The sequence below is a fragment of the Malaclemys terrapin genome, chromosome 9 (assembly GCF_027887155.1).
Source record: "Malaclemys terrapin pileata isolate rMalTer1 chromosome 9, rMalTer1.hap1, whole genome shotgun sequence".
In the NCBI taxonomy this organism is placed as follows: Eukaryota; Metazoa; Chordata; order Testudines; family Emydidae; genus Malaclemys; species Malaclemys terrapin.
In genome coordinates, this window is record NC_071513.1 from 12,432,793 (window position 1) to 12,445,154 (window position 12,362).

The 12,362-nt window shown below is 41.7% G+C and overlaps 1 protein-coding gene across 4 annotated transcripts in view; it reads right to left on the minus strand.

Annotated features, from left to right (window-relative positions):
- Positions 1-12,362, minus strand: part of IL1RAPL2 (interleukin 1 receptor accessory protein like 2) — a 556,797-nt gene that overhangs the window by 517,246 nt on the left and 27,189 nt on the right. For all 4 annotated transcript variants that reach the window (XM_054038767.1, XM_054038768.1, XM_054038766.1 and 1 more), the window contains one exon: positions 10,992-11,092. In XM_054038767.1, the coding sequence (XP_053894742.1) occupies positions 10,992-11,073 (82 nt within the window). In that variant the 5' untranslated portion in view covers positions 11,074-11,092. The remainder of the gene's footprint in view (positions 1-10,991; positions 11,093-12,362) is intronic.

The window sequence follows — 12,362 nt, forward strand, 5'->3', positions numbered from 1 at the left end:
TTCAAAGAACTTACTTCAACTACCGGAGGGGGAAAAAACAAATCATCAGATTTCTCCATTTTATCACAATCTCCCATAGCCGTTTCACACACTCCTCCCCCTCCCCCCTTAATGTTATCGCTTATTGTTTTTAAACTGCAGTCAATAATAGATTTCATTACAGACTCCATGTAAAGACAAGGGAGCATCTGAGGCAGCAATTGTGGGCATTCATTGCTTACAACTTTTTAAATCAAATTTCCTCACTGCAGCGCACTTTGCATGGTAAGTGTGATTTTTCACAGCAACAAACAGAACGTAAATCTTTAAATTCAGTGGACAGAAATTTTATGCTTGGGCTTGTATTTAATTCATAATGGCAGTACCTAGAGCTCTTTAAAGAGTTATTGGCTCTCCGGTCCTGCTGAATCACAGATACGTAGGGCTGGAAGGGACCTTGGGAGGTCATCAAGTCCAGCCCCCTGGCTGAGACAGGAGCAAGCAAACCTAGACCATCCCTAACTGGTGATTGTCCAACCTGTCCTTAAAAAAACCTCCAAGACGGAGATTCCACAACCTCCCTTGGAAGCCTATTCTTGAACTTAAGTACCCTTATAGTTAGAAAGTTTTTCCTAATATCTAACCTGAATCTCCCTTGTTGCAGATTAAGCCCATTACAATTCTTGTTCTACCTACGCCATCATCTTTACAATACCTCTTAACATATTTGAAGACTTATCAGCCCTCCCCGTCCAGACTAACTCAAGATGAAACATGCCTCTCCCCCCCGCATGTCATGTTTTCGAAACTTATCATTTTTGTCGCTCTCCTCTGGACTCTCAACAATTTGTCCATATCTCTCCTAAAATGAGGGGCCCAGAACTGAACACAGTACTCCAGATGAGGCCTGACCCAGTGCCAAGTAGAGTGGGACAATTACCTCCTGTGTCTTACATGTGACATTCCTCTTAATACGGCCCAGAATGACATTAGCCTTTTTTGCAACTGCATCACATTGTTGCCTCATATTCAGCTGTGATCCACTATAACCACCATCAAGTATCTGAAGAAGTGAGGTTCTTACCCACGAAAGCTTATGCTCCCAATACTTCTGTTAGTCTCAAAGGTGCCACAGGACCCTCTGTTGCTTATAACCACCATATCCTTTTCAGCAGTGCTACCCTAGCCAGTTATTCCCCATTTGGTAGGAAGGAAAAATCAAATGCACAACTAAGTCAAATAGGTTACACTTGTCTTTGTTGAATTTCATCTGGTTGATTTCAGACCAGTTACCCAATTTGTCAAGTATCAGAGGGGTAGCCGTGTTAATCTGGGTCTGTAAAAAGTGATAAAGAGTCCTGTGGCACCTTATAGACTAATAGACGTATTGGAGCATAAGCTTTCGTGGGTGAATACCCACTTCGTCAGATGCATGCCAATTTGTCAAGATCATTTTGACTTCTAATCCTATCCTCTAAAGTGCTTGCAAGGCCCCCGCCTCTCCTCCAAGCTTGGGGTCATCTGAAAATTTACAAGCACTCTCCACACCATTATCCAAGTCATTAATGAAAATATGGACTAGAACTGGACCCAGTACTGATCCTTACAGGACCCCACTACATAGGTCCCCACATTTTGACAGCAAACCAGTGAAAACTACTCTGAGCACAGTCTTTCAGACAGTTGTGCACCCACCTCATAGTAATTTCACCAAAACCATATTTCCCTAATTGTCTTTGAGAATGTTACATGGGTCTGTGTCAAAAGCCTTTCTAAAAAAAGAAAAGAAAATCAAGATATATCCGGTTTACTGCTTCTCCCTTACCCACCATCCAGTAGGTCAGTAACCTTGTCAAAGAAGGAAATTGGGTTGATTTGGCAAGATTTGTTCTTGACAAATCCATGGTGGGCATTCCATATAATCTTACTATCATCCAGGTGCTTACAAATAGATTCTATAATAATTTGTTCCAATATCTTTCCAGGTACTATAATGCCCTAAGATCTGGCTCAAGAGATGTGCTCAGCCAGGTACTATTCCTCTCAAATTGGGGAACCAAAATTAAATGGCCACTTTTGAAAATTTGGGCTCAATTCAGATCATACAAGAAGTCAGAGGCAGACCTAGAAACTCTCAGTCTTCTGTGACATCAACTAGCTTCCTTTTTTGAAGTAAAGCTTTAACGTAAACATCCATTATCATTAGTACAGCAGTATGAGCATCTAGTACTTTCCATACACAAAGGTACACAATACCCGCCCTGAAGACTTTACATTAAAGAATGAAGATTCAGGCCCTTAGTCATACGCATTGTCCCTACTTACGAAGGAAAATTCAGATAATAAAACTACTTGACCAAACACGATTTTCTCACCCGAGTAAAGGTGACAGGATCCAGCCCTCAGTTTAGACCAACTATGATGAATGATTGCTACAAACCCTGGGTGAAGTCCTGGCCCCACTAAAGTCAGTTGGCACAACTCCTATTCACTTCAATGGGGCCAGAAGTACACCCATGACAGGTGCACACTTGGGAGAGGCGATTTTTACAGGCAAGAGGATGAGAATTACCCCTCGGTAAGATTATGTGGCAGGTTAAGTTCAGCTTGGTTCATGCCTTGATGGTTGAAATTTGTTTTCAACTAGCAAGTCCGTTTTAGGCCAGAGTTACTTATGAATGAACAGGCCAAATCCTACTGAGATAAGTGGTCTCCTGAGAAGGATGCAGCCCACTAGCAATACCCCCTTCTCTGTGGGAGCGGGCTAAGGGGAATTCAGCAAGAAGCCTATACTGTTAAATAAGTGCTTTTGCCTTTCTTCGAGTCTGTCTATTCACTCATACACAAAATGCTGCTGTGGGGAACTCAATTATTCAATAGCTGCGAGTAAAATATTAAATAAACTAGTTACACAAGGGCAGCTCAAAAGGAAGTGATGGTTTGAACAAAGTTGATAGCATTCACAATGCAACATGAAGAACTCCAGTGAAGGGGCAAGATGTTTGTTTGTTTTTTAATAGCTGATGCAGTGTTAGGAAGATCCCGAAGGAGTTTATATTGACACTGAGAACAGAGAATGTGATGTATATGTCCATATAAAGTAGCAACAGAGAACCAGATCATTACAAGTGGATTTAAATGTTATAAGAGATAAGAAATTAGCTTTTACACATTCATGGTCCTTTGCAGCAAGATACACTTATTTTGCAAGTATAAAATTGTGTTCTAGGCCATCTGCTAGAGTGTTGCTAAGGCCCGGTGATTGTCATAATAGTCATAAACTGAGACATAAGTATTCACGGTGTGCTGGAAAACGAATTAAATCATCTGCACGGCTGCCCTGCAGACACCCTCCTGGAATCTTGCCTTGCTTGGGACATCCCTTTTGCTTCCCTATTAAGTTCGGTTTTCAAATGGTTGCTTCCCAGGCACTCTGGTGTCTGCACCCCACCTTCTGTATATCCCAGTCCAAGTTCCCCGACTGTTCCCACAGGCCCACTGGGGCCTCTGGACATTTCCACTCCTTCAACTCCATTTTTTATTCCAGAAAGAGGTTTCAAGTTGATGCCTAAAGCCCCCTTCTCCCACTCCTTCAAAAGCTCTGCAAGGCACCTCTCCACATTCTCCTTCCTGGCACCCATCCCCTCCTCCTATACTATGACACCAAATCCCTCATTTTCATAGTAGTGTGTCCTCTTGTGTGTTTAGGTTCTAATCAGCAAGGTACTTAGGCATGTGAGCCTAACTTCAGGCACGTGAGAAGACCCACTTGTGTCAATGAAACACCTCCTATGTCTAAGTTCTGTGCAGAATTGAGGCCATAAGGCTGATCCAAAGCTCACAAGAAGATCCAATGGCTAGAAACTGAAACTAGACGGGATGCAGGAGATCAGATTAGAGGATCATCATGGTCACTTTTGGACTTTATGAAGTCAGTGGGAGGCTTCCCATTAACTTTAGTGGATTCTGTATCAGGCCTTGAATTTGTAAGCTTCCCAGGGCAAAGGCCCCTTTCTTTGTCTGATACATTCAACCATTCAAGTGCTGTGCATGCCCAACAGCATCTGACTTGTAACTCAGAAGTTAATATCCATTTCTCTTCCACATTTTTCTTATTTTGATTCCCTCCAAGATCCTACCTTGGCATTTCACTGCACCCTGAAAGATGGGTATTCACTTGTCTTTATCAGTTTCCTACTATAGCGCTTCTTTTGGGAAGGAGCTAGGCTTTCCTTCCTAAATCCGTTCAATATTTTAAATGCTTTCATCATAAATTAGTTAATTTTAACCAAGTGCAATATTTAAACAGGCTCCAATTTTTAGCAAAGTTCAGCATTGCAACCATATGAGATCAAGGTAGCTAACCCTTCAACAAATGGCGCTATTTGCTCTGTTTTTTTCTATATGCATCTCCATTCCTCTCCACTGTTGAACAGAAACTCTCAGTGTTGCCAGCTGTCACCTGGCTACTGCTAGATCGGTAATGCTGCTTCCTCTCTAGAGGAGAGAGCGCCATGGCAGAGTTTCCCTTAATAAGGTGCATGGACTACTGGTGCTTCACAGATTAATCGCTGGTGGCCCATGGAGGATTAACTGATCACATGGTGCTAGCTCCTCCTCCTCATTTCAAGCTGAACAGATGGGAGGCAGTAGGGAAACAAGAAGTGAAATAGACACAGTGATTAACACTCTGCAGAAAGGACACAGCTTTTAAGCACTGATGACAGCTTAAAGCATTTTTTGTCAGGGCTGTGGATAACCTGTGATCTTTAGGGAAAGAGCAAGGGACGCATTTTCATCCATAGGGATCAGTTGGCATTGCTTATGTTACTTTCTTCAAAAAAAAAAGCTTCCTTTTATAGACTATCTGAGCGAAAGCTGAGGTTCTCCTTGACATTTCTTGTTCCTCCAAGCTCAGTGGAGCCGGCAGCCAGGGGCTTCGCAGGATCCCAAAGGCCAGCTTTGGCTAAGATGACACAAATTCTTGGATCTACATTTCAAAAGCTATTGTGATGTTGGGTGCCCAATCTGAGACCACCTTAAGAGGGCCGGTTGTTCACAAAGTGTTAAGCACCTGCCCTCTGGAAATCAAGCCCCTTCAGAGGTCTGCATATCCACTAGAATCTTCTGAAAGTTTGGCCTTCACTTTCATGTACACGATAGTTTTAATTGTCAAAGGGACACCAAACGGGTCTTGCAATTATTTTAAGTCACTTTCAAAAATCCCATCCACTGTATAAGTCACAAGTGGCAGGGGAGGTGGCCCATACAACAATCTCTTTGCGTGCTGTACTATGTAAAATTGTAAGAATTTCATATCTTTTGAGAACCCTGTAACAAACAAAAATGTATTCAAATTCTATGAGCCCAATACTGATACCGCACTAGCCAGAGATGGACTCACACAGCAACACTGATATGGGGATTTAAGACACTTAGGACCCAGTCTACGCTGGGGGTGGGAGGGGAACATCGATTTAAGTTACACAACTTCAGCTATGTGAAAAACGTAGCTGAAGTCAATGTACTTAGATTAACTTACTGCGGTGTCTTCGCTGTGGTAAGTCGATGCTTGACACTCCCCCACTCGACTCCGCCTGCGCCTCTCGCCCTGGTGGAGTACCAGATTAGACGGGAGAGTGCTTGGCGGTCAATTTATCGTGTCTAGACTAAACATGATAAATCGACCCCCGTTGGATTGATCGCTGCCCATCAATCCAGCTGGTAATGTAGACAAGCCTTTAGAAGTTCAAGGGTTTTGAAATTTAGGATTTTGTAGTTCTCAGGATTAGTTCTGAGCCAAAAATCTAAAACTATGTCACCTCCTAGACACAATTCCAATAATGATTCAGCCAAACCTATTCAGACAACAGAATCTACAGCTTTGAACCATTTAACTTGACAACAGTTAAGCTATTTGTCTGCCAAGATTACTGCCTATCAAGTTGACCAGTATCGTCTGTTTCCCTGCACCCCCCTCGCTGTCTGTATCTATCTGTTGTCCCTTGTCTTATACTTGGGTTGTAAGCTTCTTGACTGTTTTTTTGTTTTGTGTTCAATACAGCACCTAGCACAGTGGGGTCCTGGTCCATGAGTAGCGCTCCTAGGCACTACTGTAATATAAATAATAAGAATAGCAGCTTCTCGGATGTTCTTTCCCCCATGCAATGTATTCGGACATGACATTCAGTGAAGTCCCCCGCATGCAGTCAAGCAATCAAAAGGTAGTTCTTCCAATGTAAAGGACCTTTTCAGGAAAGGGTAAAGTTATCAATTATGCTTCAAATACTTCAATCACAGAAAGTGCATTTCTCACATACATAGAGAGAGAAAAAAAAATCAATGTTTTGCTCCACATAGCAGCCTAAAAATCATAGGGTGCATATAAGAAAGAATGCATATAGAAAGTAGGAAGCTAGCCACATATATGCATGTAGTTACAAAGGGACACTATGTATTTCGGTCTTAAATCCATATTTTCTTTCATCTTATGCTTGGGATACACTGGCCTACCCAGATGAGGAATTTAATCCAGTAGGTTAAATTTAGCAGAGGCAGTCTAATATATTAAAGGGTTTTTTCCCCTACTAGTATTCAACCTGAATTGAGATCGACAAAACTGCCAATAACTCAAGGCATTTTGCAAGGTAAGTCAAAGAAAGCAGCCAAGATCAATGTACTAAAATATAGCTAGTGGTACACTATCAACTGGAAGACGCTATACCTACAGGTATTTTAGGTTTCATAGACACTGTAGAAACGTAGGGCTGGAAGGGACCTCAAGAGGTCATCCAGTCCAGCCTTCTGTGCTGAAGCAGGTCCATGTATACCTGACAGATGTTTGTCTAACCCGTTCTTAAACCTATAATGATGGGGATTCCACAACCTTCCTAGGTAACCTGTTCCACTGTGTAACTATCCTTAGTTAGAAAGCCCCTCCACCCCCCCAATATCCAACTTTAATCTCCTTTGCTGCAAACTATGCCAATTACTTCTTGTCCTACCCTAGTGGACATGGAGAACAATTAAACACGGTCCTCTTTAATAACCACCACCTTTTACATATTAAAAGACTTACCAGGTCCCTCCTCGGCCTTCTCTTCTCTAGACTAAACATGCCCAGTTCTGTCAACCTTTCCTCACTGGCCATGTTTTCTAAACCTTTTAGCATTTTTTGTTGCTTTCCTCTGAACTTTCCTCAGTTTGTTCACTTCTGAAAGTGCAGTGCCCAAAACTGGATACAGTACCTCAGAGGCCTCATCAGTCCTGAGTAGAGCTTAACAGTTACCTCCCATGTCTTATATATGACATTCCTGTTAATACATCCCAGAATGAGGTTTGCCTTTTTCACAACACCTTTGCACTGTTGCCATATTCAATTTGTGATCAGCTATAACCCCTGTATCCTTTTAAAAGAAAGGAACTGCCAATATCATTCTCTGTATTTACTCATCCAGGTTCTATTGATACCACACAGCAAGTCATAATACTGCCAGCTCCCACAGACCATGGGTGAAATCCTGGCCCTTTTGAATTCAATGGCAAAGTTTCCATTGACTTCAATAGGGGCAGGATTTCACCCTATTTCTCATCTCCTGCCCCAGGGACCTCTGGATGCCAACTGGCAGAGGGCGTAAGGGTTACAGGAATACCCTATGTCTAGTATTTCCATGCTAGTTCACCAAAGACTGTCCTGGGAGGTCTCTAATGAAAGCCTATGTGTCACTGCTCATCGCTATCATTGCAAAACACATGTATGGATGTTGGGTAAGGAGTTACACACATATAGAAAATTACAGTCTGTGTCTAGGGACTGGTCACCAGCAAAGGAGACAAGCAAGTTTTCTTTCAGTAACATTTGTCCATTTACATATATATTAAGAATTGTGTGGTTCACAACAGGCCTCCACTCATAGATCTGAGCCGAATGCTAATGAAGGATTGTGAAGTCTTCAAAGAGAGGAAATTAACAGCAAGAGGTAAATAGCAGGGATTATCCTGTTTAGGAGTAACCCAACGAATTTTTGAAACTATATCTGATAGGGTTGCCAACCCTCCAGGATTGGCCTGGAGTCTCCCAGAATCGGCATCGATTTCCTGGTGACTATTGAAAGCAATCTGGGAGATTTAAATACGATATTTTAAGAAAACGACATTACGTCATGTTGGGGGGAAAATCTCCCGGAATAGCTTCAGTCACAGTTGGCAACCCTAATATCTGAGGTACAGATGAATCCCCAGGTATTCCTTCAATCTGCAGTCAGCTGACTTGATCGGATGAGAAGGGGTCTCAACCAAACTGCTTGAGAACACTGAGGAAAGAATTTTGAGTAAGCTTTGCGGTAGGAGATAGAGGAATGCCTTATTAGTTAAGTTTAGTCTCTAGAAAGCATGTTACCATTTGTTTTATATGTAGCCATTTCATTTCTGACCAATATTCTTACTCACTATCACTTGAAACTCCATTCTTTGGAAATATATTTATAGTAAAAACAAGAACAAGTTTTAGTTCTGTGTGTTCAGCAGAGCTATGTTCTAAAGTATAACTAGTAAACGGGGGGTACTGTTCCTTTGGGAACAGCAGGCCTGGTAATTCTGTGAGTGGTCAGTGGAGGACTCTGGAGTTGGCGTATGGCTAACCTGTGCCTGTGTTGTCAGGGACTGGTAGTTTCAGGGAGCTGAACCATAGCAGACAGAGACAAGACTCCCTCATGCTGAGGGCAGGTGATGGTGTTTTGATAATCGGGCCTACAAATTTACCCTAATTGTAAGCTTGACTATCAAAAGTCAGAATAAATTAAGATGTCACACCATAACCTATAACAAATGCTGATGGAAAACGGTACAAAAGGGAGGCAGACTTAATTAGTCCAAACAAAGAAGCCTACTAATATAAACTCCAGGACTGCATTAAGATCGTGCTCAGTAAACAAGAAAATGGGGGACCAGAAATTAATGAACCAAAACTGGTGTGTCAGAAACTAGGCCTAATTAGTGGACAAAATAATGAGGAAATGAGCTATCCTGCCCATCAGTTCCTTTTGTAGTCCTAAAGGAAAGAAATTTCAGAAGAAAAATTGGCTACTGGAGCAAACTTTACCAACATGGCTGCCACCTGTCTCCTGAGATCCCAGGACTTCATCATTCTGATCAGGCCAGAGAGAGACACCAGATAAAACTGCCACTTCTCTCCAGCCAACTGACTCCCAACCACCACCTGGGATGAAACAGGTTTGGATTTTAACAGCAACAGCAGCTTCAGCCCATCTCAACTAACTTCTTCTCTTTTCCCAAACAGGACAGTTACCGTCTTTGATACCATCTAAGAGACGGTCACACAAGAATTTTCCCAGCTAGAGGGAAAGGAAACAAGAGATGTTGTTACATAATATTTTACATATCAAAGGCTTTAACTGTTTTTTTCCCCCCTTCACCTTTAACACAAGTTTAACAGGACATTTAATGGTATGTTTGCCCTAGTGCTAAGCAGGCAGAGGTCTCTGTATACCAAAACTCGAACCTTGTTTAACGTTGTTTAACGTTGGACAGTGACTGAGTTGTGGTAACACCTTTAACCCATATATTCCATCTAAAAGAATACAAACAGTAGTGAAGTGCATCACAAACCTGAGCACCCACAGGAAGTGTCACACTACGCCACAAGCTTCGGGTCAGGCCGAAGTAGTCAATGGAAAGGCTTCCATTGTTTTCAATAGACTTCGCATCAAGCTCCTTGTTATGGCCAAAGCCCAATCACCAGACTTCAGCAAGAGTGCCAGCCTAAGGGAATTGGGATCTGGCCCTTGATGTACTAACAATTCGAGATAGTTTTACTAAATAGAAGAGTTACATTTTATTTGGCCTAAATCCCAGAGAGAGAAGGTACTGTTTAAAAATGTCTATTTTTAAACAAATTTTTTTAAATAAATAAATAAAAATCTGCCTAGCATTTGTCCATTCCAAAAATGGACTTAACCACTCTCTCTAGAAATGTGTGAAAGTCCATAATGAGAAATTAAACATACCTTTTTCCACTGGGAAATGTAGAAACTGAACAGAAAAAAAATCAACTGACACCAGCCAAGTCATTTGTTTTTACACATGACTTTTTGGCTACATATCATAGCTGAAAGACTGAGGGCAGACAGTTCATTAAGAGCCCTTACGTTCATACCTGTGGCACGCAATCACCACAAAAAAGTAGCTTAGACACAGTCAACCACATAAGGCATATACTGTACATTCAACAACGTGCTCGATTTTATCCCATACCTACTTACTATGATCTCAGAAGATTCACAACTGTATGCAAGGTCTTGAGGCCTAATCCTACTCTTCCTCCTCAGACATGAATCCCTCTGAGGTCAGAGTTTAGCTTGAGAAAGGAGAGCAGGTTCAGATCACATCTTTAACACTGGGTAAAAATAACCCTCTAGACAAGAAGTTACTTTTGGTGCCAGTGCCAATTCTATGGGTTAGGTGGTCTCTTCTTTCAAGCTAGATGATAGCTAGAGCCAACATAAGATTTATTTTTTTTTAAAGACATTTTATAGACTTTGGACCCAATTCTTATTTACAGATAGGCCCCTTTACACCACTCAGAATGTAAAGGGGCCTGAAAGTGGACGTAAATTCATATTGACTTTTAAGATCCTTTTATACTTCCACAAGGTGAGAATTGGGCCCTTGTACAAAATAAATAAATAATTTTTTTAAAAGACCAATCCTAAAATACTCATAAGCTAGACCGATCAGCATTTTTCGTGGTAAATCACTTCAAGCTTAATGTCATTATATTTCAATACAATGAATACACCGACAGAAATTCCATAGATGCAACGTTTAGACTGTTGCACAGGTAGCAGGCAGTTTGTGTTGGATACCACCCTTCCTAAATAATTAATCAACAAGGATTATGCATGCAGAACAAAAACTGGGCCTATGACATGATCACCAAAGCCAGACTTTGTTAAATATCTATCAAATAGCGATCAGATTTTTCTGAGACTTACCGGAATTTCTCTTTGATACCAACTTCAAATTTGTGCTGACGACTGTACAGATCACAAGAACCAAGAGAACGGGAGGCTTCATCTTTCACTTCCGTTGACAGCTGAAATGCAAACAGAGCAGGAAGTCTGAATCACAGCTCTTTGCTACAACAAAGCAACAGCTAGAGTTGAACATTTCTCAAAGAGCCATTATAGGGCAATGGCTTAAAATAGTGACTTCTCGGGGGGCAGCAGGGGGCGTTATGCAGAGCTAGGAAAACGTTTCAAAATGAATAATTTATCTGAGTATCAGACAAAAGTTTTAAAAATGACACGTAGAAACTTTTTCCCCTTTAGAAACAGTTAAAACTATTTATTTCATATAGTACATGTCTATTATATCAATAGATTTTTGTCTGTTCTAGCCAGGAGATTCTGATGGCCACAGTCAGAGTTGTCTCCTACAAAGAAAAGGTATCTTCTAAAATACTTTGATCTCCCACATTACATGACAAGATCTAAGAATAGTTCTTTGCATAATTTCTCTTAGAAACCTTATTTCCCCACTGGTAACATTGCAAGAGCTGTTGCAATGCATTATTACTATTTCCGAGATGTCACCTATAAAATGAACTAAAGATGGGTGAATGAAATTTAGAAGTCAATGAACGCAAGTCTCAAGGTTCTTATTAGAGAGATAAAATTAGTCTTTCCTGAGAATTTTACTGTCAGCTTTATATTACCTAGTTTAGAAAGGAGAGAAATCAAGTTTAAAATTTGCAGTTTTAATTTATATAGTTATTGGAACAAGTTCCACTTTCATTTATCAAAGTCACTCAAGAAAGTGCAGTTGCAAATATACAACACAGTAGAGTAGAATTCAGCCCTTATGTGTATATAAAAAATAACTATATTAAATTCTAAACCAGCAACAGCTCAAACATGGGATTAGCTTTAAGCACATGTAGTTCCACTGATCCACATGCTTAAAGAGAAACATGAATCAGGACCCTAGAAAGCCATAACTTTATCAAAGACCCCCATTGACTTCAATAGGTTTTGGATCAGGCCCTTTATTCTCAGCAAAAACACACATTAGTTAGATCATCTGTATTAGGAATGTATAGGCATTAAAAGAATAAATACTCAACACCTTACAGCCAGGGCTGGCTCTGGGTTTTTGGCCGCCCCAGGCAAAAAAGCCTCCGGCCGCCCCCGGCCCCCAGCGCGGCAGGGGAGGGTGCGGGGGGGGAGGGCGGCCGGAGCCCTGGGAGGAGGGCGGAGTGCCCGGCCAGGGCTCCGCTCTCCCCGGCGGTCAGAGCGCCGGGGGGAGGGCGGCGAGCCCCAGCCGGGGCTCCGCTCTCCCCGGCGGCTGAGGGGAGGGCGCGGGGC